The sequence below is a fragment of the Talpa occidentalis genome, unplaced genomic scaffold, assembly GCF_014898055.3.
Source record: "Talpa occidentalis isolate TD23 unplaced genomic scaffold, MPIMG_talOcc4v2.1 talOcc4.17, whole genome shotgun sequence".
Taxonomy (NCBI): domain Eukaryota; kingdom Metazoa; phylum Chordata; class Mammalia; order Eulipotyphla; family Talpidae; genus Talpa; species Talpa occidentalis.
This window is the reverse complement of record NW_023601754.1, coordinates 5673846-5700310: the sequence shown is the minus strand read 5'-3', so window position 1 is coordinate 5700310 and position 26465 is coordinate 5673846. Positions and strand designations below refer to the sequence as shown.

The 26465-nt window shown below is 52.7% G+C and overlaps 1 protein-coding gene across 1 annotated transcript in view; it reads right to left on the bottom strand.

The window, feature by feature from the left end:
- The window catches only part of SLC6A2 (solute carrier family 6 member 2), a 36870-nt gene extending 10751 nt beyond the window's left edge, over window positions 1-26119 (bottom strand). The window contains exons 1-4 of the mRNA XM_037518095.2: window positions 25672-26119; window positions 16566-16697; window positions 14415-14652; window positions 6238-6376 (exon numbers count right to left, since the gene is read on the bottom strand). Of these exons, the coding sequence (XP_037373992.1) occupies window positions 6238-6376; window positions 14415-14652; window positions 16566-16697; window positions 25672-25945 (783 nt within the window). The 5' untranslated portion in view covers window positions 25946-26119. The remainder of the gene's footprint in view (window positions 1-6237; window positions 6377-14414; window positions 14653-16565; window positions 16698-25671) is intronic.
- Between the last annotated feature and the right edge of the window lie 346 nt (window positions 26120-26465).

The following is a 26465-nucleotide window of genomic DNA, read 5'->3' as shown; positions in this document are numbered from 1 at the left end:
AGAGAAAATGGAAGCCCTGAAACATGACTGAGGGTGAAGTTCTCTGCTAGCCTACAAAGACTTGAGTTCAAGATAATAACTGAGATGTAGAAAATAGTTGTGTTTTTCCATATCTATGTTGAAGGATTGGGATTTAACCTCCTTGTCTGTCCTTCCCACTAGGCCATGAGCACCTAAAAATCAAGAACCCCATATTTTTCAAGCTTGTTACCCCAGCACATGGCACATAGGTGCTCAAAAAAATGGTTGTTGGATGAATGATTGGGCTGTTGTATACAAGAGGGATTGGATTGTTGGGTGGATGGATGGATGGCTGGATGGCTGGCTGGCTGGCTGGATGGATGGATGGCTGGCTGGGTGGATGGATGCATGAATGGATAATTGAATAGTTAGGGATATAGTTGGGTAGATGGTTAAATGGATAGATGGATGGATGGATGGATGGATGGATGGATGGATGGATGGATGGCTGGCTGGGTGGATGGATGCATGAATGGATAATTGAATAGTTAGGGATATAGTTGGGTAGATGGTTAAATGGATAGATGGATGGATGGATGGATGGATGGATGGATGGATGGATGGATGGGTGGATGGATATATGAATGGATAATTGGATGGTTAGGGATATAGTTGGGTAGATGGTTAAATGGATAGATGGAGGGTTAGGTGGATAAATGGTTGAGTGGATGGATGGATGGATGGATGGATGAGTGTGGTTCAGTGACATCAGAGGTTTAGTAGATAACTAAGGTAAAGAATGAAAGAAGTCATGGGCAAGTGAACTGAAGAGCAATGAGATGCACCAGTGGTTGTTCACGTCTTCTGAATCAGAAGAGAAATCAGGCTCCTCTGTTTCATGTTACCTGGTTGTTCTTCCATCATCCCCTTGCTCTATGGGGGAGTCTTCGCTAATGTGGCCTTTCAGTTTCTGTTTTCATTCAAGAGTGCAAGGACAGGGAAGTAAAATGCCAAGAACTAATGAGGAAAACAAGCCTCAGAAAGTAAAGCCATTGCACCGGGGAGGCCTCTCATTAATCCTAGATTTATTTTCCCAAACTGGCATGAATGGATCTAAGTCCTTGCTGACTGGCACAGGGAGGAGCCCTTACAAGGCCTTGTTGGGTCCTAACTGGCGTGTTCCCCTCCAACTCATGTCAGCAGCTGCAGGCCCATGGCCCAGCCCAGCAGGCTGGGTGAGACCACATTCCACCCTTCAAAAAACAACATCCTGAGGCCTGACTCCAAGGCCGCTCCCATGGGGGTGTAGGCAGCCTCACACTGGCCAGGCCTGAGGCTCCAACATGGATTCAATTTCCCCAAGGACACAACTGAGCTGACCTTGACCTGCAATGGAGCACCAGGAAAGAGGGGCTTGTTTGCACATGAACATGTGTTCAAAGCTAAACCATCTGAATCTTGTCGAAACTTCTCGGAACCGATGGCGGAAGTGAGTTCAGCTGCCTAAGATCTTGTGGGGAAAGGGAGGCTCCTGGGTCCGTGGCCAACAGTTTGCTCATGCTTACGTGTGCCCTGTGTGAGATGGGACACTTGTGCTCTGTCACCTCCACCCCATCCTCCTCTGCTCTCAAGATTTCAACTTGCAACGTGTCTCTGGCCGCCAGATGGTCCATCTGCCAGGACAAGTGCCCCCAAGGAAGGTCACTGCTTTGTATCACCTCGAACCCAAGTTCTTTTCCATCTTGTGTGCTGTGGATATGTTAGGGGGATAGGCTGTCCTGAGCAAACTCCCACTCCAGACCAAATGTAACGAACATATACAATTTACGAGGTAAACTGAAAATATGAAGGTGCCCGCGAGCACTGTGTGTGAGTGAAAGTAGCTGAGGCCACATACAGGGTGTTAAAGACTGATAAAGCCAATCGTGCCTGAGCCTAAACCTGGTAACAAGGTATAAAAGGAGCAGCCACCTGAAGCAGACTCAGAGCAGTCCTAAACACTGGCTCCGAGCAAAGGACTTGCCGGAGGCTACTCTTTTGGAGTCCGGCTAGCTGCCTCCCTTTGGACTCACTCGCTCTCCAGCCGAAACCTCTTCTTGCTCCTCGCTCCTTGCTTTCTCCCTGGTTCGGTGCTCCCCGGTTCGGTGCTCCCGGGTTTGGCACACCTTGAACTGACCTGCACTTCCCCGCTCTGCTTCCTGCAACCCAGAGACCTGCTCCCTGGAGGCCTGCTCCCTAACAGCGGCACAAGTGGCCTATCAGCTCAACATCCTGTGCAACCACCCGCCCTCGAGCCTAGAGATTTCCACGGCCTAAGGACTTCCACTTAGGTGGAAGGCCCGGCTAAGACACGTTGTGGCTACTGTCTTCAGTCAAAGGTACTTTGGGAACTTGGGGTTGGCTTGCCTATATGAACTTACGTGTGTGTGACCAATATAGTGTAAGATATTGAAGGACTAAACATAGCAAGACAGCAGCCATTTTAAGGAAGACAACCATTTTGAAGACCACAGCTGAGCCCAAGTTTCGTTTCAGGGTAAAACCACAAGAACCACAAGGCAAGGGTAAACTTAAAGGGTGCCAAAGAAAAGTATACAATCAGATTGAACTTGGTCCCTCTTGTGAAAGGTCCCCTTTTTCTGATATGAAAGGTCCCCTTTTTCTGCTGTCAACAAGGTATAAAAAACAGCCTGTCACCCTTGAAGGGGTCCTTCTCTCAACCTGATGAGACTGCTGTGTCAGTACACCAGGCAGAGTCGGACCCTAGCTTAAGCTAGCAATAAAGCCTTTTTGCTTTTGCATCTCTGGCTCCGTGTAGTTTTGGGGAACCCCGGACGGAGTTGAGGCGCCAACTCCTAACAATAGGAATAAAATTCTCTTCGAGAGCCAACTTCTGACTGAACCAAAGCCATGAAGACTGGGAACTACAGATCCCATCATCACTGGAGGGAGGGGTGCTGGGACCTGAGGGTGGAGCTAAACAGGCAAGTTTGGTATAAAACCAGACTTGTGGGCCTGGGGGGGGGGTCCTCTTGGCCTCCTGACTCTTTGCCAGCTGTCAGCGTGCCACTGGGATTCCAGGTCAGCGGAAGTGGTAGGATGCACTCACCAATTCATCTCTTCTCTTTCCCCCCGAGTATTCCTTTCTTCATGTCCCCTTCTTTTGTAAATAAACCCTTTATTCACCTTTGTGTGTGAGCCTGCAGTTGAGTCTTATTATAAGTCCCTTTAAGCGCACTGGTGAGGACCCACAGCCAGGCAACCCATTTCATATCGGGGTTGAGCTGTAATAGTTTCTGCCATGGAAGGTCGCAGGCCCGGCTAAAGCCAGGGTGGCCTATACCCGGGGCAGGCCACACACCAGTGGCATCAGCCTTACCTGAAGCTTGTCAGAAATTCTGAAGCTCCACCCACACCTGCTGAGGGCTACTCTCTCCAGGTGATTCTACCTGCATTCAAGGGGAGAAGCCCTGCTGGGGTCTCCCTGGAGAAAATGCCTGGGATGTCACTACAAAATCCATTAATTGACCCTCAAGTGACTTAGAAGTTGTATAGCCGCATTTCACTAATAAAGAAGACACTCTAGGAGGTATGGGCGAGGGGCAAGCGCTGACCTTACTTAAGAATACGAACTGTTAACTTTTAGCATAATCATTTATATGCAAATGTGCTGTTCTCTACAACGGGGTTCCATCCAGGCCCGAAAGCAAGCCCGGACTGGCCTGTGTCAACATAACGTGGAGCAGATGTGGCTGAATTGTGACTTGAAAAAGAAACTAACCACGTTATTTTTCTCCTGGCATCATGCTAGAACTTGCTGGGGTATCATTACTAATGTTGAAAACTAGGCCCCCATTCCTTGCCCAGCAGGGAAGTTTGGGAGGCTTGAATAGATAATGGGAATGGATAAGGTTGCTATGGGAACCAGGCCAGAAGACCCAATCACCTTGACCTTGAAAGCAGGAGCAGGGTCGGGACACATTCGGTGTCAAAGGTCAACACCCAAGACCAGACCTGGCACCCTAAGAAAATCCATGAAAATAGGTTATAAGAGAGCCTCAAATCCCTCATGCTGACCTCTCCTGCCTCTCTCTCAGGGTGTTCCAATCGACCCCCCCCCACCTCCTGGTCTCCCCTGCCTCATAAATTCCTTAACCCCCACACTTCCAGCCTCACTCCGATATTTCTCCCCACTGCAGAACTTGGGTTTTCCTTGAATTGGCCCGACTTTCTCCTTGATCCCAACACCTACGCCAGAATTCTGGAGGTGTCCCATCTTTTCCCCCAAACAGCTCCTAGGTTGGCAGAGGAGCATTCTGGGTTCTATTGTCTTGTCTCCAGGCATAGGGAAGTCTGAGGCCTTTGCAAATTTAGTCCAATGTGCAAACAGGTCAGGTGGAGCCTGACCATCCCCTGCTCCTCACCCCAGAGGAAGAATGTGGCTTGAGGAGAGGGGCACCCCAGAACACCCAGCCACATTCTTAATCGCTCACTCTACTGTGTCTGGAGACCCAGGTTCAAGTTCTTGGGTGCTGAAGACTGCTGGAATCCACTGCCTCTCCACCCTCCGCTGACCCCAAGTGTACGAGCAGTGGTAATAACTTTATCCATTTTCTGAGCTCTGTCTCCCACAGAGGCCCTGCTCCCCATATTCACAAAGGCACGGAGAGGAGAGGCTGGGCCTGGGTGGGGTCACCCTGGGCTTTGCTCAGGCAGTCCTTCTGCTGAAAACCCTTCCTTCTATCCACCTCTGTCTGCAATGACCTGGGCCAAATGCACCTTCTCCTGGTCTCTGCAGCCCCTCTGCTGAAAGGGAATCCCCCCACTAATGCAGAGTCTTGCACTTTTTTGACCGTGACAACTCATGGTTAGAAAACCCTTATGGAGAGACAGAATACATACACACGCGCACGCACACGCACACGCACACACACATGAGTTGCTACAACTGAGCTAAGTTCTATGAGGCAGCTCTCACTTTACTATGCACAAGTCACAGCTATTATCTAGCTTCTCTCATTTAAAAACTTACTGTGGCAACCCACTCAGTGGAGACTGTTGGAAAACCCACAGCTGGTATTTCTATTCAAGTACTACCTGATGTAAAATTATCTCCAAGGTTTGTTTTTTTAAAGCAAGTTTTTATTTTTTTTTTAAGATTTATTTATTTATTTATACAAGCACTGGGTACAGTCAGAAGCTCAGGAGGGTGAGAGAATTCACCAGAGCCAGAGCGGGGAACAGAACAGGCAGACTGATGAAATACACTGCTGAGGGGAGCAGCGGGTGGCAGGATAGGTCTGCGCGCCATATGGGGCCCTCGCCTGTGGCCAGGGATCGAACCGGCGCTGCAGAGGCTGTGGGCAGCTTTGCAGCCCAGCGCTCAACCACTGCGCCACCAGGGGAGGCCCTAAAGCAAGTTTTATAGGGGCCTCCCTGGTGGTGCAAGTGGTTAAGTCTCAGCACTATGAAGCTATCCGCAGCCACTACTGCCCAAGTTTGATCCCCAGACAGGGAGCTACCCACATGGCGCAGCAGACCTCTCCTGTCTCGCCCACTGGTCCCCTCAGCAGTGTATTTCAGTAGATCTGTTCTGCTCCCCACTCTGTCTCTGGTGAATCTTCTCACCCCACCCTACCCCCTGCACCTCTGGCCTGCACCCAGCTCTTGTATGCATAAATTTTAAAAATCTTTAAAAAAAATGCTTGTGATTTCAAGTCACCATATCTTGGGGTGTTTTCTTCACAGCAACAGCTAAGCAAGACTCCACAAAGAACAGTCCTCTGCTGTAGCCTCTTGAACACAGTCAAGCTCCACAGGGACCCCATATTGTTTTCCTCAGCCTGAGACGCAGTGTGGCCAAGACCTGAGGACCAGCCGGCTCTGTCCAGGCCTCCCTAGGCCCGCGGTCCCTGAGCTCCTCTCTCTGGACACCGGGGGGCACTCACCCCAAAGCCCCAGGAGTCATCTACACACCTTCTAGAGACTTCTCTTTTACTCTAAAACTCAGAAGGGAGAACGAAACGACTGTCTTGACAGTGAAGCAAGCGACTGTAGACCAGAGTGAGATTCAGCATTTACAGGACATTTTAACCCAGAAGTCAAGATTTATCAAAGGCGCTTCGAGGGGGCCCTTGGCAGTGGCAGGATTGGGGAGCAAACTCAGGTTTTGCTCTTCCAGTTCTCCTTTTGCTTTTCACCAACGACCTGATCATAATTAGGAAAAAAGTTCTGTTTTACTGTTGAGGCCGATTGAAAGAGAAGCAGAGTTGTTACCTTCCCTGACGTCTTCACTCCTTTCCAGAGGCTAAAGAACAGGATGATGACAACCACCAGCAGGCACAGAGAGAGCTGCCACTGGGGCAGGCCAATGTCATGGATGCCGCTGCTCTCATGGAGATGCAGGACTCCACGCCTGCCAGGAGTGGGGGGGAGGGAGAGGGAGGCGGGAGGGGAAGAAGAGGGGAGAGGTAGGAGCTGGTCAGGGGAGCATGGCTGTAACCACAGGCCAGTCCCCAGAGTGCCCCCAGCCCCGGCTGCCTGGCCCCAGCCTGCATTTTCTGGGCCTGCTGTGCACGGCCCAGGTCTGTGCCCAGGACGCCCCACCCTGGAAACAGCAAGTCACCTTGGGGCGCCTGACCTCAAGGCTGTTTTCTAAACAACAACAAAAATGTTCAACATTACAAAAATCTCCTGAGTGCTGCCTGCCTGCTGGTCCTGGGGAGACAGTGGCAAAGAATAGAAAGGGGCCTCCCTGGTAGCCTAGGGGTTAAGTCTCAGCACTGTTACCCCTAGACCTGAGTTCCCTGAGTTGGATCTCATGTCAGGAAGGTGACCCACATGGCACAGCAGACCTGTCTCCCTGCTGCTCCCCTCAGCAGTGTATTTCAGTCAGTCTGCTCCCCATTCTGCTCCTCACTCTGGTGAATCCTCTCACCTGCCCCTGCTCCTCTGGCCTGTACCCCAGTTCTTCCTCCAGGGCCTCCATCTTCCCCACTTCAATGCTGGCCGCTACCTCCACTTGGGCCCCTGAGCTCCACTGTCTGTACCACCTTAGAACTGTCTGAAGTGTCCTTCAGACCTGGCCCCTCTCCTGCCTCCAAATCCTCAGAGGCTCCACATCACTAAGATGGTGGTTCCCCGGGGGCAGGGGCGACCTGGAGACATTTCTGGTTGCCACATCTGGAGGGGAGGGTGCTGCTGGCATCGTGTGAGCAGGGGCCAGAGATGAGGCTGAACATGCCAGAGGCACGGGATAGCCCTCCCCAGCAGAGCGTGAGCCAGCCCCAAATGTCAGAAGGGGCGTGGTGGTGAAATCCTGCTCTGATTACAAAAATGTAATCAGAATCTGCGGCTTTCACAATCTTACTGCACCAAGCTCACCCCCTGCTTCTCCCACATGGCTAGCCCGGCCCTCAGCATTCCCAGTGGGGCCCTCTCGTTGAGCTGAACTTTGCACTTTCTGTTCCTTCTGCCTACAACACCCTTCCCTGCCCGGTTTGTCGGCGGCGAGGAAGATGTCTTCTCCCCCTGCTGCTCTCAACTGAAGGCAGATGCCCTGGCCCAGGTGCCCCTCCTGTGCCTTAGAGATGATGAGGGCAGGGCCCGGGCCTCTCCGAAAGGAGAGGGAACCAGATCAGGAACTGAGCGCACGTGATCCTTAATTCTGCTCCTTCCTTGGTTTGGGGGCCAAATGTTGAACGATGTCAACCAGTTGGCCAATTTCACGACTACAGTCATGAAGGAAATAAAAGGCACTGAGCCAACCGCACTTGCCCTGAAACTTGCTAAAATGCCTCCCGCGTCCAGCGTCCCATCCGATGACCGAAACGCCCCCCAACGGGCCGGTGGCCCCAGGCACGTGGCCTCCACTTCCAGGGCGGGGTGCACGGGGAGCTGAAGCGATGGCATCCCTGAAGGGCTCCACCTCCCAAGTCGGTGGAATTCCAGCCCAGCCTCCCCGCAACAGCCCAAGCCGCGGGGGCCGGTACAAGAAACTTGGGCCGCTATCGTGTTCCAGCAGTTTGAGGAAAATGAAAATGAATCGTCATCAGGTCTACGGTCCAGGCTTTCCGAGGTGTGTGGGCCAAGCGGGCTCCGCTTCTCCCTTGACATTTGCGCACAGAGGGCTAGTGGTGGGTGGAGGGGGGTTCTCTTCCTCAGCGGGCACAGGCTGGGGTGGGGGAGAAGTTTTCTGTCTGGCACATGTTCACCCAGGATGCCCTTTGACAGATAAAGTTACAGAGAGAGCATGGGGTTTCTTTCAGCCGCTGGCTGTTTGGCTTCAGGCCCAGCGCTGGGGAGAAGAGCGGTTTTGTTCCCTGGAATGATATGTTCACTCCAGCCATTTAAATCAGTACAAGATGGTAACAAAATTGCCTGGCAGGCTCCAGGGACAAAGAAAACCACCCAGCCTCCCCAGGTGGGCATCCGGAGTCCTACTTGTCGGGTCCTCAGGCTGAGGTTCTGCTTTTTTTTTTTTTTTAAAGATTTATTTATTTATGCACACAAGAACTGGGGTACAGGCCAGAGTTGCGGAGGGTGAGAAGCTTCACCAGAGACAGTGGGGAGCAGAACAGGCAGATCACTGAACTACACTGCTGAGGGGAGCAGCAGGGAGACGGGAGAGGTCTGTGGCGCCATATGAGGCTCTGTTTTAAAGCAGAAACATTTGGATAAAAGGGCTGTGGGTCATTAAAAAAATAAATTCAGGGGCAGTTCATGACGTAGAAGCTCACAAAAGCAGCTCCAGGCGAGAAAGATGGTGGGGAAGGACTTGAGCAGGATGCCTGCCTGTCTGTCCCAGGACGCCTTGCTGGGGGCCTACGGGGGTGGGCGAGGGGGGTGTGAGGGGGTGTGGTGGGGAGGGAGGAGAAAGTCAGGAGTGGTGCTGTCCATTGGGTCAGAGCCTGGAGTCAGAGATCCTGGGTTCAGACCCCGGCTCTGCCACTTTCCTAGAATCTGAGTCTCCACGTTCCTGTCTATAAAATGGGGATCATTTGCAGCTCCATGAACTGTGAAGACTGAATGGATGTGAAGGGTGCTCAGGCCCTGCCTCTTGGGAGCTATGAAGCTTGAGGGGGGTAAGAAGGGAGGGGAATGGGTTCTTATGTGGCAGAAAGTTGCAGAAATAAGCCATGGATTCTACTTCTTGCTATAAGGCCCCAACCCCCTTCAGCTCAGTGCATTAGAATGCCATCTTCTTCCACATTCTGTTCACAAATAAGCCTGGAGAAAGTTGAGGGTGTAATTAAAATAGCCAGGATCTCACAATTCAACATACCTCTCCCTCTTGATGGGAGTCTCTGCTGGGACAGACCTGGCCATGAAGACGTCAGAGGAGGAATCAAATAAAAACTAGACTAGAGACAGGCTATCATTTTCCATTTTCATTTATAAGGACAAAGACTGCCCAGAGCAAATAGAAAAATCAAGCTTTTTCCTTCATGTGATTATAAAAGGAAGAGCATAGAACCAATTACTTGTATCTATAGCACCTCTGCCCACCTCTTTCCTGTCTCACAGTCCGGACCACATGCAGAAAGCAGGAAGCCAAAAATCTCCACCTAAAGCCCTTGAAAGGTTCTGGGGCTTCTTGAGACCACACTCCTGGGAAGAGCACAGGCAGCCCTTGGGGATCTCAGCCTGACACCAGCAGGGCTCTCTCTGTGTGTGAGACAGGAGTGTGCCCCAGACGCTCCACCCAGCTGGAAAGAGAACCACCCGAGGTGCTGCTAATGAGGATCCCCCTGACCTGGCCACACCCAGACCTATAAAGTCAGAATTTCAGAGCACCAGGCCCAGGCTGCCAAGTGTTTTAAAACTCTCGAGGTGATTCTAACACACCTCCAACATTTAGAATCACTTGGCAAAGAGCTTGGGATTTGGAGCCATACGCCTGGGTTCAAACCTACTTCAATGGCTACTTCTTTTTTTTTTCTTTTTTTTTTTTAATAGAGGCATGTTTTATTTATTTATTTGTTTGTTTGTTTGTTTATACATGCACTGGGTACAGTCAGAAGTGCGGGAGGGTGAGAGAATTCACCAGAGCCAGAGCGGGGAGCAGAGCAGGCAGAAGGACCGAAGTACACTGCTGAGGGGAGCAGCGGGCGGCAGGAGAGGTCTGCGCGCCATGTGGGACCCTCCTCCGGTGGCCGGGGAGCAGCCGGGGATCGAACCGGCGCCGCAGAGGCCGCGGGCAGCTTCGCAACCCAGCGCTCAACCGCTGCGCCACCGGGGAGGCCCATCAATGGCTACTTCTAAACTGCACAACCTTGGACAAGTCAATTTTTGCCATGCTGGTTCCTCATGAATAAAATAAGAATAGTTTTAGATTACAGTGATCAGGATTAAAAGAGAGGATAGGACATTGCAGCACTATTTACAACAGCCCAGATGTGGAAACAACCCAAGCACTCTGAGACAGATGAATGGATCAAAAAGTTGTGATATAGTTACACAATGGAATATTACTCAGCCATCAAAAAGACAAGCCCATGCCATTTGCAGCAATGTGGATGGAGCTGGAAGAGTTTATGCTAACCTAAATAAGTCAGAGGAAAAAGATAAATATCGGATGGTTTCACTTACATGCGGAATACAGAGAAACTGAACAAAAGGTCAAGACAAAACCAAAACTATGGAGCTGACCATAGATCTGAGGCATCCAGCAAGGGATGGGGAGGGAGGGGAGTCAAAACGGGAGAGAAGAGCCCAAGGGAATATGGTGATGGATCACGGGTGATAGGAAAGGCTTTTTACACAATGCCTGGGATCTAATCTCAGCTGGATAAGCATTTGTGATGACTGTGACAATATTTCTGAATAATAACAGCCCTTCAGAATACTACAATCCAGTAGAACACACAAATGAAGACAGCAGGCTCTGGGGGGTTCGTAGTCTGGCAAGGCTGGGGTTAGGGTAAGGAGTGAGGCTCCAAGGATGCAAAATGTAAAGAGATGCTCATACTCAGCCAGCTGCCTGGCTCCAAATCCTGGCTCTGTAGAGAACCAGTTACGTGGCCTGGTCAGCGACTTCCTGTCCCGTCTGCAAAATGAAGCTATTATTTAGCCTCCTCGTGTGTGTGCATGAGGGTGAATTGCAGAGACTTCATCTGGTAGGTGTGAGGTGTAAATCAAGACAATGCATACAGAAAATCTAGCACAAAGCCTCACACGGTGAGTGATTAGGGCTAGTGTGTAGGAACAGGGGTGATGCTATTTCTTCAACATGGCTCGCTGTGAGTGACGGCAGCGTTTCAGATCTTTGGGGCTAAAGATGTAGTTAGAATTCAATGACAGTGGGGCCTCCTGGGTGCCACAAGAGGTTAAGTCTCAGCCCTATGAAGCTATCCCCAGCCACTGCAGCACAAGTTCAATCCCCAGCCAGGGAGCTGACGCACATGGCACCACAGACCTCTCCTGTCTCCCTGCTGCTCCCCTCAGCAGTGTATTTCAGTGGATCCACCTGTTCTGCTCCCCACTCTGTCTCTGGTGGATCTTCTCACCCCCTGCACCTCTGGACAGTACCCCAGTTCTTGTGTGTATAAATAAATAAATCTTAAAAAAAAAATCTTCTCAGAATTCAATGACAGCTATGGGCCCTCTGCCAAAATATCCTTTCCTGCCTGCCCCCTTCCACCCCCATAATTGTGTGGTGCCTGCTGGAAGTCTGCAGGCAGGTGGATATGCAAGTCCAGGACCCTCAGCGGTTCTCAGCAATGGCTGACTGAAGGTAGTTCCTGATAGCCCTGATTCCCCTGAGCCCCAGAAGGCAGCAGACTTTCCAGGAGCCATTTTGAACCAAACTGGATAACCTTGGCCCTGTTGCACCAAGATGATGGTCCCAAGTAACCCAAGCCTAATCAGACTCATTCCTGAGATTTTGGCTCAGGGAGTAGCACACAGAGCAAAAGAGATTGATTGACCTTGACATTTTGCTGTTTGCGAATTTGTCTTTTCTTATCCTTGAGACTTGCCCTGTCCAGCCTGGTAGCCACTGGCCGCACATGGCTGTTTAAAGGTAAATTCACCAAGACTGGATAAAATGCAAAATCCACCTCTTCGGTCACTCTGGCGGCATTTCGACTGCGGAGCACCTCTCTGGCGAGTGGCCACTGTGTTGGATTGTGAAAGTGAGCGCCTCACTCCTTACCCGAACCCTGTCCTTGCCAGTGAGCCCCCCCCCCAGAGCCTGCTGTCTTCATCCGTGTGTTCTACTGGAAGGTGATATTCTGAAGAGCTGTTATTATTCAGAAATACTGTCATAGTCTTCACAAATATTTATCCAGCTAAGATTAGGCCCCAGGCATTATGCAAAGAATCTTTCTCTCCTCTCTTTTAACTTGACCACTGTGGTCTAAAACCATTCTTTTAGTTTAATTTAATTTATTTATTATTGCATAGAAGAACTGGGGTGCAGGCCAGATGTGTGGGGGGTGAGAGGATTCACCAGAGACAGAGTGGGAAATAGAACAGGCAGAAGGATTGAAATACACTGCTGAGGGGAGCATCGGGGGAGACAGGAGAGGTCTGCTGCACCATATGTGGGTTAATTTGCTGGCCCAGATGCGAACTCAGGCCCTGGAGGTGGGCTGTTGTGGTAGCAGCGCTGAGACTTAACCCCTAAGCCACCAGGGAGGCCCTGAAACTATTCTTATTTTAGAACAGGGAAACCTGCATGGCTGGAAAAGTGACTATTTCTATCATCGCAGAAAGGCTTCTGGGCAGTGCTTTTCGAGGTCAAGAGTCGGCAAACCATGGCCCCCCAAGGCCAAAGCCAGGCTCTGGTCTGAATGGCCTGTGAGCAATAAACGTTTTTATCTTTTTTTAAGATTTATTTATTTATGCATACAAGAGCTGGGGTACAGGCCAGAGGTGTGGGAGGGGAGAGGATTCACAGAGACAGAGTGGGGAGCAGAACAGGCAGACTGACTGAAGCACACTGCTGAGGGGAGACAGGAGGGGTCTGCTGCGCCATGTGGGCCAGCTCCCTGGCCGGGGATGGAACTCATGCTGCAGTGGCTGCAGATCGCTTCATAGCGCTGCGTCTTAATCCCTTGCGCCACCAGGGAGGCCCCCGTTTTTATCTTTTTAAAGAATAAAAGAAACCAAAGAAGAATATACAATAGAGACACAAAGGCCCACTGAGTCCAAAGTGCTTCCTATTTGGTGCTTTGCAGAAGAGTCAGCCACCCCGACTCCGGTCTGCATATCCTGAGGATGGAGTCCAGTGGGGTCTTCTGCCACATTCTAACCTGTACCTGGCTAACACAGGCCTCACCCCCACCTGAGGGAGAGAGACAACAGATGTGACTCTCTAAGAGACCACCATCTGCACACTTCAATTCAAGCGAATGGAAACAAGTTATCATTGCCCGCCTCGAGGACGTGAAGGGATGGAGGGCACGCTGACCACCCGCCGGGGGTCATGATGAAACCATGAAAAACCACAGCATAAAATAAATGCCCATGAGCCCCTACTGACAAAAAAGGAGGGGCCTCCCTGGTGGTGCCAGGGGTTAAGTCTCAGCTCTGTGAAGCTGTCTGCAGCCTCTGCAGCACAAGTTCAATCCCCGGCCAGGGAGATACTCACATGGCGCAGCAGACCTCCCCTGTCTCGCCTGCTGCTCCCCTCAGCAGTGTATTTCGGTAGATCTTCCTGTTCTGCTCCCCATTCTGTCTCTGGTGAATCCTCTCACCCCCCAAACTTCTGGCCTGCACCCCAGCTCTTGTATGCATACATAAATAAATCTTAAAAAAAGAAGACGCACTGAAGGGAAGGTGAGGGCACATTCTACTCATGCAACTTTTCTGTGTCTAAAGTGATTTCAACACGAAAAGTGTCTTTAAAAAATAGCTGTTAATCCTCCACCAGCAGTCAAGACCTCTCACATACACAGTCTAGAGAATCTCTGTGTGCTGAGCCTGCCTCCCGCTGCCTGAATCTCACTGACAAGCTCTGAGAGAAGCTTCCAGATCACATGGACTTGGGTCCAAGTCACAGCTTCGTCACCTGTCGGCTGAGCCCCTAGATACTGCCCTGACCTACCTCCTCCATTATATCCTCCTCAGAGAGGCCCTCCTGGACTACCTGAGCTAAAATTCCTCACCCTCCACATCCCTGGTTTTAGTTCCCTGGATGCACTTACACTTCCCAGTTTGTTTTTTTTCCTGAAGGCTGCAGCCACCACTCTGGAACTTTCCTGCTTCCTAGCCTGTTTGCCAGTGTGCCCGCCCCACTGCCTGGCACCACGGCAGCAGCTCCTCTAGCTGCCTTGTACACTGTGGCTGCACCCGTGTTTCCTGGCCTGGGGACAGGCCTGGCCCGGGTGTTTGGCAAACATCACAAACCACAACTGGTGTCCCCTCCTCTTGCGGTCACTGTTTGCTCACACCCCGCCCAGCCCAGTTCTCCATGTGCCCATGGGAACAGGATGGTGTGGACGACTTACTCATAAAACTCTGCTGCCGGGGTGAACTTGTACTTGGAGTACTTGGTGTGGTTGCCCAGCACGGAGCTGTTGAGGAGCTTGGGATCGGTGCAGTTGGGGCTGTTCCAGGCGTGGCCACAGTCGGTCCAGGGCAGGTTGAAGGTAAAGGAGGAGAAGAGGTAGTACAGTGACCAAGCGATGATGACGTTGTAGTAGAAGCCAACGTAGATGGCAATGAGGATCACAGCATAGCCAACTCCTGGGAGGGGAGGCAGCAGGGGTCAGGTAGGAGTTTCCCCGGCCCAGCTCCAGAACCACCTCTCCTGGGAGCTCGCTCCAGCCACTGCGGTACCCTATGTCTTGCTGTCTCCATAGCAGACTGTCAGGGCCTCACCTGCACCCCTAGGAACCGCCACCAGCCCTCTGCCTAAGAACTCCCTCTTGCCACCGAGACAGCTCAGAGGTACCAGGACCCTCATCCTCCAGGGAGAGCTGGGTCCGGCATTGGAGTGTCAGAGTCCCTGCTCCCTCGCGCCCGGCCAGGATAACACCAAGGTGCTCACATTGCTCCCAGCAGGATCAAGCCCCTCGTTTAGGGTGGAACTGGCTCAGTAGCTGCCTCCCCTTGCATATCCCCCATTGGAGCTTCCTGGGATCACTTCCAAAATAGCTCTTCCCATTTAAATCCTCCAGCTTCAGAAGAATCCCAAGCAAGTGCTCCCATCAGAACGTCACCTGTGTGTGTTCTCTGAGTCTGATTTTTAGTCCCCTGCTTCGTGCACCAATCTCATCTCCCTCAATGTATCAGAAGTTCCTTTAAGGCAAGTTATATGGCTTTGGCCTAAAGTAGACACATTATTTTTCCCTTGCCCAGTATCACTTTAAGGGAGTAGCTTTATTTTTAATTTAACTTAATTTTTTTCACATATTAAAAGGACAGGTTTATTAGGAAAAAGAGAAAGAAAAAGAGAGACACCTTCATAATCACAGGCAGATAGAAGGGCTGTTAAGGGAGTAGCTGTCAACATTTGTGGCCTTGAGGTTTCCATGAAATTAGTCACCCACTGCATGTAAACATATGACTCGGGCCTGGGTAATCAGAGCTCTGCTTCCCCACAGTGGCTGGCTGACAGATGCAAATATAACTCAAGCCAAACCAATGAGAATATTCTCTGGGCCTTTAATGAATTTATGAAGAAATAAATGTTTTTGTTTTGTTTTATCACTATTAATCTTGGAAGGATTTATCTTGCTGTGGACAATCAGCTCTGCTAGCCCCTGCGAAAAATATGCCTAGACTGATGCTAGAGTTGAAGAAAACAGACTCGACACGGAGTGTGATTGAAATTGATTCCAGATAACACAATTCAAGCACCTGGATCAAGCTGTACCTGAAGCTAGAAACTCCAGGACTTTACTGTATCATAAACCAATAAATTCTCTTTTATATTAAAACCTCTTTGAGTGAATTGATGGAAATTACCCCCCCCCCAATCCTAAGTAATACACGTCTTAAAAGGCCCTTGTGCCAGCCTCTATCTATCACAAGACTGAACACACAGGAGGTACTCAGGGGACATGTGCCAGCTGCGAAGTCATGGCCCTTACTGCCACCTGGGCCCAGTACTCTCACCAGTGCCTGGGAGATACTAATTCTTACTCTATGCCCTTCTTACATCTGTGCGGGGCCAAGAAATAGTGGTCCCTATGACCAGTTTCTCCAGAGATACGCTAAGTCCTGAATGCACACAGGCTTCACCTTGTATCCCACAACTTATAATCAAGTTGTGGTTGTTGTGTTAAAGACTGCAAGGCTGCACTGAAAAGCTCTATGATTGATTTATCATGTCTGCCGTGGGGGCGAGTGGGGTCAATAGTACTATGAGCGCTGGGGACTGCAGACACGCCTGTATTTCCCACACAGGAAATCAGGCTCCCTCTGGTCACTCACGCTGGTAGAGCCTGGATGGAAATCCAGTCTTTTTAGGCTGGTGGGTTATTTACACACCAAAGCTCTACCTGTACCTGAACTCCGGACACCGTTGACCTTGTCAATACCTGTGAATCCCACAAGCGAGTCGATGGACATCAGATCCCACCTTTGGAGCAGACTCTTTGAGAGGACCACAGAAGATTTCTGAACAAACTGAATCCCCCAAAGCTGTGTCTTACCTTTGAAAAACGGGCAGATCTTCCAGACGGTGGCTGCACCTTCCCGGTTATACTGGCCCAGAGCCAGCTCCATGTAGAACAGGGGCATCCCCGCGATGATGAGGAACAGGGTGTATGGGATCAGGAAGGCACCTGGAGGACAAGAGGCAGGTGACCCCCGAGGTACCAGCCCACCTGTGACCTGCCCTCAGAGGTTGCCTGTTCCCCACCGTTTCTCAAGGGGTGTGTCGTGGTAGGCACATGCAGTTACCCAGAGCAATTAACACAACTCATCACAACAGCAAGAACATTAGTTAGCATAGGAGTGATCATAATTACAACAGAGGTCCTGATGTCAAATTAGTAAATCAAAGCTAACTAGGCCCGTTTCTTGCAGGACTCCCCCGGACTTTGATACACAGGCACACAATGTGAGCGCCAGCAGGAAGGTAAAGTCTTTACCACGACTATTTAAACACAGCATGTCTTCTTTCATGGATTATCATTGGACAATGCCGATCACCGCAAACCCTTCCTTTTACTGGTAAGAACACTGAGACGAGAGAAAGAGAACAGTGTCTGAGGTTACATATGACCGAGCTGCTAATTTTGCTCACATTGATATTATCCTAAAGTCATGTGGGGCTTTTCCTAGTGTGCTCTCGCTGCATTGTTCTCCCTACAGCTCACGGATATAATAAGCGGACAGGGTCAGAGGGCAGAGAAGAGTGTTGAATTGTTGCTGTTTGCACAGCAGCAAGGTTTGCATTCAGGTCTTCCAACCTGGGGCTTGCTCTGTTACAAGCTCTGCAGGTAAACAGGCATGCAGCAGAGAGGCCATGGCTCCAGTCCCTGGCCAGGGAAGGTGCCCACGGGAGCACCAATCCCTGTGAGAAACCCTGGTGGAACTGGACGTCAGAGTTCCAGAGACACTTCCCGTAGGCCCTGGCGCCCCAGGTGTGCTTAGTGAGCTCTGACGCTCCCGGTGACTCACAGGGAGGCATGCCACTGCGGCCCGGCAGCGTGAACAAAGCAAAATGCCAGCACCTTCTCCTGACGCAGGTGGAGGTGGTCAAGCCAGAGGCACATTCCTCCTGCCATTGGCTTTTGGCTGAGATGCTGTAACCTTGGAGATCAAACACTGAGACCCACACACAGCAGTAGTGGAAACCAGTCACTACTTGATGATGGGGACCTTAAGAATATATGATCCCTGCCGTGGTCCAGGGGCTTGCCAGGCAATGTCTCCTCCAATCTGCACAGTGACCCTAAAATGCAAAGACCATGACCATCTCTATTTTACAGATGCAGAAATAGGGGTTCCCAGTCAATGGACAACTGTGGCGGTCACACAACACCCAGGGTCAAACTCACCCTGCTACTCAGACAGTCAGTCTCCGTTTTCTCCCTGGGTTTCTAAGGGCCCAGGGTTCTTAGGGACGAAGCATGATGGCAACACCCAGCCCCTTTGGTAGCAGGAGAGGGATCAGCAGGTGCAGCCGGAAATGCTGAGCACTGCCATGTGTCCAGCTGGGTGCTGGCCCCTCCAATGGGTTGGAGGTGAGACAAGTCAGGCCAAAGTAAGACACTGTTAATGGCCTTTGTTGTTCTTCCCTTTTGCTGTAAAAAGAACATCAAGTCCATCAAGTCGCCATGCTGGATCCGTGATTCCATGTACCCTCCCAGAATCAGCGGAGGTAGCAACTGCTACCCCCATTTTCCAGAGAAGGAAACTGAGGCTGGAAGAAGTTAAGTGACCTGATCAAGCTCACTTAGCTTCTATGTGATTGATCCGGGATCTGGGCCCATATCTGCCTGGCTCCAGAGCTCTGGGGACATTTCCAACATACCCTGCAGGTTCTAGAACATTCCAACCCAGGTGGAAGACACAAGTTCGAACAGGGTCTTGTGAGGAAGGGTGTTCTAGGGCTGGGGTTCGGGTGCCAGCTGAGCCACCTGGTCTGTTGGTCTCGCTCCAGCCTGGCTCCAGGCTGGACTTCTTGGAAATGGCTCGTGCCAAACCCCCACTTCCCCTCCTCATTGCTTGTTTTCCATCTCTACCCTTGCCCCTCACCCACAGAGCGAGATCAGCTCTGGCACTGAGCCCACATCCACCCAGAGTGCTACGAAAATAGCAATAATGGTGCTGACAAAATGTCGAGGGTCATGGTGGGGCTGGAGGGGCAGCGAGTACCACTTAATGGACATCTGTTATATGCCAACCCCACACTGAGTTTTTACACAAATTCTCATTGAAGACCATGCTCGCCAGATAATCACCACTGACCCCATTTAACAGATGAGGAAACTGAGGCTCAGCAAAGCCAAGCTGCTTGTCCAAACTAGCACAGATGCAACTTGGCTTCAACCTGGATGTCCGGGGTCCTCTCTGCTCTGAAGCCCCCTGCGACTCCTCGGGAGTTGGTGGGGGGCTGGCTGGAGCCACACAGCAGGGGAGACAGTTGGCTTCCTCTGTTTCATAGGCCTGAAGGCTGAAGTCAGTGGCCCAGGGGACCATGGGGAAGGCAAAAGCTGGCGTCACGGAGAAGACTTTGGCACAGTGACTTGCTGTTCTTTTTACAACAAAAGGGAAGAACAACAAGGGCCAATTAACAGTGACTTTGGTCTGAGTGTTCTTACCTCTAGCCCATTGCCAATAGGGAGGGAAAAGGTCCAGTTTGAGATTCATGGGCGCTTGTGCCACCAGGGAGTCCTAGCAAAGGGAGGAGGGGGGTGAGGACAGGTCTGCACAGGTCTAGGCCTTCTCCGAGGGCACCAGGTGTAGCGCAGCCAGCGCCACAGGTGGAAACAGGAGAACACGCAGTGTCGGTGTTGCACGGGGACGAAACTAGAAAGCAGCTCACAGCCTGGGGTCGCTCTCCAAGAGGACATCCACCAGCAAGCCAGCCCAGGGCCCACCCAGCACAGTCTGGAGCAACCCAGGGCCGGGCCAGAGTCGGACGCGCCTCCAGAGGAAAGAGATGCCTGGTCTTGCTCTGCTCCTGACACACGGCTCCTATACCCGTGTCCTTCCTGAGTGAAAGGAGCTTTTTAAAATATTTATTTATTTATGCATACAAGAGCTTGGGTGCAGGCCACAGGTGTGTGTTGGGGGTGGGTGGGTGAGAGGATTCACCAGATCCTTGGCCAGGGAGCTGCCCACAGGGCACAGCAGACCTCTCCTTTCTCACCCGCTGCTCCCCTCAGCAGTGTATTTCGTCAGTCTGCCTGTTCTGTTCCCCACTGTGTCTCTGGTGAATCCTCTTACCCCCCCACCTCTGGCCTGTACCCCAGTTCTTGCATGTATAAATAAATCAATCTTTTAAAAAAAGGAAGTGGGGGCCTCCCCTGGTGGCGCAGCGGTTGAACGCTGGGTTGCGAGGCTGCCCGCAGCCTCTGCAGCGCCAGTTTGATCCCCGGCCACCGGCGAGGGTCCCACAAAGGAAAAAAAAAAAAAAAAGGAAGTGGGCCCGCAGATACCTGCTGGTGTCTGCTCCATGTGGGGAAAATCCCACGCAGTTGGGGTCACACGCGTGTAGTCTGCATACAAAATCAGGGTTTTCCTGTTACTCCTTTGTGGGATCTAGAGACCTGGGCCCCCAGCCCTGCTGTTTGTGTCCCGGTACCTTGAGGAAATGGGGCTTCTCTGAGTAAGCGGGTTAATCACCTATGAGGCTAATAAACCCGCAGCACTGGTTTGCTGCGCTAATGATGGAGGGAAGTCGCGGGCACTCATGGGCTCTAGGTGGGAGCCGTGACCTGCCATCACAGGGGACAGCCCGGCAACCTTCCTATACTGGAAGCCGCTGGTGTAATGGAGGGTGGCAGGGTGCTTGGGGGGCAGAGGCAGATGGCAGGTTGGAGGGTCCCTTGGGGCCCTCGTGACCCTGAGCCCAGGGGACTGGCTACTCCCCTGGTGTCCAAAGTAAGGTGCTGACCACCAGTCTGCACCAGCATTCCCACTGGCCACAGCAAGCCTCAAGCCCAAAAGGACTCTTGCAGTGCTGTCTGGGGCGGGGGGTCCCGTTTAGAGGGAGCAACTGGACTCTCACTCTTCAGCTAAACCCTCAGCTGGGAGAGCTGTCTTGCTCAAGGCGTGCCCCCAACCAGGGCAGCTGGCATCCAGTAACCAACCGGCTCCCAGCATGCAGTGCTGGCCCCTCACCCTAACTCAGGGCAGTCTGGAGGGTCACGCCAGCTTAGGGGTGCCCAGGGTCAGCAGAGGCTTTGCCGGGCCTGGCAGCCCAGCCTCTGCATCTGGCCAGCACTGCTGCCACTCTCCCCGCTGTCCTTCAGAACCAGACACAAGCCATTCTTTGTGTCCTGGGTGTCAGATATGGGGTCCCCTTCCAGTCCCTGGCAGCTAAACAGCTGCTACCTGTGGCCGTTTCTGCAGGGTGGCCTCAGGTTCCTGCACCCAGCTCAAGCTGTTGAGACTGCGGGGTTGGGGCCACAGCTGAGCTACGGGGTGCAACTGGTGTATCCTCCCGGCCCTCAGCGACCACTGGTCTCGGGGTCCCTGCCACCTGCCCGCTTCGTGCCATCCCCTGCACTTCAATGAGGTCAGTTGGAAGCCTCTAGACACACCTCTGCAGAAGTTCCTGGTCCTGCAAGAGGGAATTTTCCACAAAATAATGAAATTAGTTTTTTCTTTTCTTTTTTCTTTGGCTCCACAAGGGGTGGCTCCCTCACCTCACTCTGGGTCTTCCAGTTGAACTTTGGGCCTCAGCCCTGAGACCCCACTCGTCTAAGAGGACACTGGAGATGGAATTCAGGGAAATTCATGTTGGGGTTACCCCTTTCCAGGTGGTACTTCTCCTTCTGCTGTCAACTTGGCAGGGTCTGGACTTCATTGCTATTAGAGAAGCTGGGGCTCCTGACTTCCCACCTCCTTCACCCTCTTTAAAAGGAACAAATGAGAAGGCGTTTGGGTTGCTCAGAACTACATTACAGAGGGTAACATGACCCACAAAGAACAGAGCAGGACTTCACCCCCTTCATTTGGGCAATAAGACCTCCAATAATAGGACCAAAAATGACATCACTTCTAGGATGTCACTCCCTAAAAGCTCATCTCCATATTCCTGGTTTATGTCTGCGTAGTCATAAAAGTTTTTGGTTAAATAAATAGTTCTCAGCAGTGACTCACATGAAGGATGGAGCTAATGGAAGTCCTGGGGCGTTTCTCCACTTGTGTTGTGGACTAATGTTTACGTAGGCATTTGGGCTTGGGACCACAGGGCAGGATGTAACATTTAGACCTATGAAACCCCATCTGGTGGTATCAGCAATTCTAGATCTTTTGGTCTAGCTCAAAGCAAGGGGTCAAACCATGCTGGTGACCCCAGATTCAGATCTCATCTCCAGCCCAGGTGAGAACTTCATTCTTGCAAACTGGTCAGAGGCCATTCCAGCTGGCTGGCTCCTGTGCATCTGAACCAAACAGCCAGTGTCAGATGTGGCAACTTCAGGACACAGACAGCCCCCAAAGCCGGGTCAAATAGAAGGACACTGAGTTTGCAAACTCCTGTCCTCTGCACCAGCCACCAACTTACACCTGGCTTCCAGAATCCCAGATATTTTGATCAAGAGTGTTCCTAAAGGGCCGTGAGGACCCAAGTTCCTGAGCTTGCTTGGGGAAGAATGGAAACTGCATTAGGGACCAGAATCACATAGCTCAGAGAACTCTCCTGGGCCCCCACGTAGGAATGTTAATCTCTGTTTTCCAGATGAAGAAACACCAGTGGGACAAGGCTGGCCATCAGAATGTGGAGCAAAGCCCAGACCTTGAGTCCTGAGTTCTCTGGCCCAAGCGTGACTACCTCCTGGCCTTATTCTCCTTCATCAATTTCCTCTTAAAATCAACTCTGCTCCCTCCAAAATCAGGGCTGCAGCCAATTCCTGGGTCTAGGCTATAACTAAAGTCAATAACAATCATAGTAGTAGCTCCATTTATTGAGCACCTACTATGTGCCAGATGCTATTTTTGAGTACTCTGCTTATGCTCTCTAAGGCATCTCCCTGCAGGAAGGAGGAATTTTCTTATTTTCCTTTTCTGCACAAGGAAACAGAGGCCCAGAGAGGGTGAGCGACTTGCCCAAGGCTGCATTTCCAGGAAACGTCAGACTGAGACTCACACCTGTCTGAACCTAGAGGCCATGTAACTCTGACAGCACCACCGCCCGCTGGACAGGTCTCAAACAGAAGCAGCCATCCTCAGGGGGTCAGTCATGGAGGCCTCTTCCGTGGCAGGAAGCTGACATAGGGACCTGGTGACTCTCCTTGCTCCTCTCTGGGGATCAGCAAAGACCAGGCTCAAGAGCACAGGTGCAGAGGAAGAACCTGGGACCCTGGAGACAATGCCACGGCGTTGTTTCTCCATGTCTGAGAAGGTTCTCAACAAAGCCCTGGAATTTTCAGGAATAGCTTTCCCACTGCTCCTGTCCCTGTGCATCCTAGCAGCTGGCCTACGCAGAGATGTTCCCAGGCTGATATCTCAGGAGCTCATTCAGAAACTGTTAGCCAGTGGCCTAAATGCCTGGCACCTTATCATTGGTCCCCGATTAACACTGGCTCCGCAGAGCACACGGCTGTTAAGTTCCAGGGCGGGAGAGGCCGGGCTTGGGTGCGGCACTCAGGCAGGGCACTGGAGAGAGATGGATCCTGGAGGTCATCTCAGCTCACCTCTAACTATAACGGGGAACTGGGCTGTGCCATACAAAGCTGGGGTTTCCAACTTGGGCGTTTGGGCTGTTTTCTGCCAATCACTACCACCTGCCAACCTGTGTGCCCATCTCTCAGCTGACTTCAGAATGACGGGGTGAGGATTGCTCCACCAGGAGCTTCCAGGAGGTCCCAGCAGAGAGAAAGTCCAGAAAGGACCCACTGAGTGTCCCCAAGAAGGGTGAGGAGTGAGTTAGAAGAGAAGCCGCCCAAGACTCTAAGGTGGGGGTGCAAGGGGGTGACAGGCTGCTCCACCGTGCCAACCCTGGTCAGAAATGAGGACTCCCTGGAGGAACACCTCCCCTTAGCCTGCCATTCCAGGTCTCCACACCCGGCCCTGCCTTGCCTCCCACCCTTATCTCCCGGGCCTGCACTCCTGTGTCCAAAATGATCCCCCTTTGCGTCCACACCCACCTTTCCTGAGAACCTCTCCTCAGGCTTCTACAGCCTGTCACCTCCCCCGTGGCTGCACACCACAGCAGAAGGATGCTCATGGGCAGCGGCAGCTGCCGTCATGAAGGCCACGCTGCAGGCTGGCCTGGTCACGCTGAGTCCTCACAACCACCCTCTCTGTTGATCACTATTATTTCCACTTAGTGGGTGAGGAAGCCAAGAGGGAGAGCATGGCCTGGGTCACAGGGGTGGATGCAGCCCCCGGGGGCCAGGCGCCCAAGCTCAGGCTGCCCGCCCCATCCAGCCCATGGGCAGACTTCACTCTTTCTGGAAACCGCATTCCATCTTTGAGGGCTGGGACCCTTTCATTTTTTTTTTTTTTTTTCATTCAGTAGCAGTTTGTTGGGTGCCTCCTACCACACTGCCCAGACCTAGGTCTTCATGTGGGTATTGTGATACTGGGATGAAAAGCCACAGCCTGTTTGGGAGACAGAGCCAGAGAGAGACCAATGACCGAGCACTGGTGACCTGCAGCGTAAAAGACCCAAGAGTTCCAGTTGCTTTCACCTGCACATTGGAACTGGTGACACCTGTGCCCCACTGTTCACACCTGGAAGCTGGACTGCCAGCTTGCACACAGTGGGCGCTCTCTGCATCGGTGGCAATGGCCAAGAGGGCACACAGGGTCAGCGAAAGCTCCAGAATATGCACACAGCTGATGGGTGCCACTGGCCATCTGGGTGCTTTTCGACTCCCTGACCACTTACAAAAATGGGCATAACTTGTAGCAGCTTGACAATGAAAACCTTGGGGGATTAAAACTCCTGGCAGGAGGCAATGATGGCTAATACTTCCAGGTGAGCCCTGCAGAGCCTCACACTGTGCCTCACGCCGCGTGGAACCCCATTGATATTATGGGTTAATGGTGAAGCCCTCCACTGCCTGGGGACAAGCAGCTGGGGAGGTCACTGGGGACAAGCTGGGTGCAGGTCCAGGATCGCTCGGTCTGTCTTTCATTCATCCTCTCTCTGCTAAAAGCACGCAGGATCTGCATTTCTCTTTCCTTGAGTCCAAAGGATCAGAATGTTTAATTAAATCTGACCGGAAACCTATTAGAAGCTGCAGCAGCCAAACATGGAAAAGTTTCACTCTGGTTTATCTGTTTCTCATTTCTCACCCAAAGCAAGTGTCCAGAATGCCCAGTGCAACACATAGCAGAGCCCCAGGACCTATGGGGCGCGGCCCATCATCAGCTTCCCCTGGGCCTGCCTCCCTCTGGCCCCCTGGAGTCCTGACCTTGAGCCCCTGCCTGGCAGGGGGGTCCAATGGATAGGGAGAGGCTTCAAGGATGGCCCACCCTTCACCATCTTCTTCCTCATGGTCACTTCCCCAGGCTGTCTGCGGGGCACCCCAAACTCATTCCAGCAAAGAGGTCAGCACTGAGCTGGTTTGGACACCCCCGGAGCAAAGGCCCTCAGGAAGGATCTACGCAGGGACTTGGAACTGTCTTCCTGCCCCCAGGGTTGATTTCCCAAAGACTTGGCTTTATCCTCCCCTTGACAGTGGGGTTCTCCCTGAAGGCAGTTTCTTTGTGTCTCTGTTGCGGACTTTCAGCCACTAAGGGACAGAGCTTTCCAGGCGCCTGCAGGAGCATCAAGTCCTCTATCTCCCCCGTCCCAGTGCTCGGAGTGCTGGATTTAGGGTCACGGCATGTCTGACTGTGACACCCCGCGCGCCTCTGGCACCCTCTCCAGAGCGCTTCCAATCACCACCTACCTTCTTTCATAGAAAGGGTTGCCCACCCAAGCCAGGCTGCCCCTCCCAAGCGCCCAGCGCTGCTAAGAACACCTCTGCGCGCCCCTCTTCCCAGGGACCCCTGTCCTTTACGCCAGCTCTCTCCAGCTCCTTCGTGCGCCCCAGACCTGCCCGAGCCCCGCGCCTCCTCCTGTCCCGCGCGCCCCTGCTCCTCTCCCGGCCCCGCAGCCCCGACCCCGGCCCGCCGCGCGCTCACCGCCGCCGTTTTTGTAGCAGAGGTAGGGGAAGCGCCACACGTTGGCCAGGTCCACGGAGAAGCCCACCACGGACAGCAGGAAGTCGATCTTCTTGCTCCAGGTCTCGCGGGGCGGGCTGTCCCCGCCGCGGGACGCCAGGAGGCACTGGACTCCGTTGCGCTCCTTCACCACCAGCAGATCCGCGCCTTTGCGCGCCCGCTGGGGCTCCTCGGAGTCCGGGTCGGCCCCGCTGAGCTCCGGCTGCACCTGTGGGTTCATTCGCGCCAGAAGCATGGGTGCGGCTGGCGGGACGGACGTCAGCGGGACTGGAAGCGCGCCGCGGCTCTGCTTGGGTGAAATAAAGGGATTTGGTCACTGGGCCATCCCACCCCGCTGGCGCCTCCCGAGACTTCCCGGGCTCCCTGGGGAGGCGGCGGCCCGCACGCGCGGAGCGCACGCAGGGTCCCCAGAACAGGGCGCGCGTCTGTGGGAGAAATCTGGGAACCGAGGTGGAGGCGCGCGGGCCCGGGCGGGAGCTTCGAGGTGGAGCCCGCCCCCGCCAGCCCCGCGGTCCGGCTAGAAGCCCCGCGGCGCTTCCCTCGTCCGCCCGCTGCTCCCTCTCGCCCCCAAATGGAGAGGTTGGGACACGCCTAGGCTGAAGTTTCCCGGAGCCTTGACTTGGCCCGAGGCAACTTGCTGCCCCCCCCTCCCCAAAAGGGCTCCGCGCCGCCGCCAAGCGCCCCGGGGGCCTCCCCAGCGCCTGGATCTCGGCCCTGCGGGCGCCCACCTCGCTCTGCGCGCTGCGCCCGCGTCC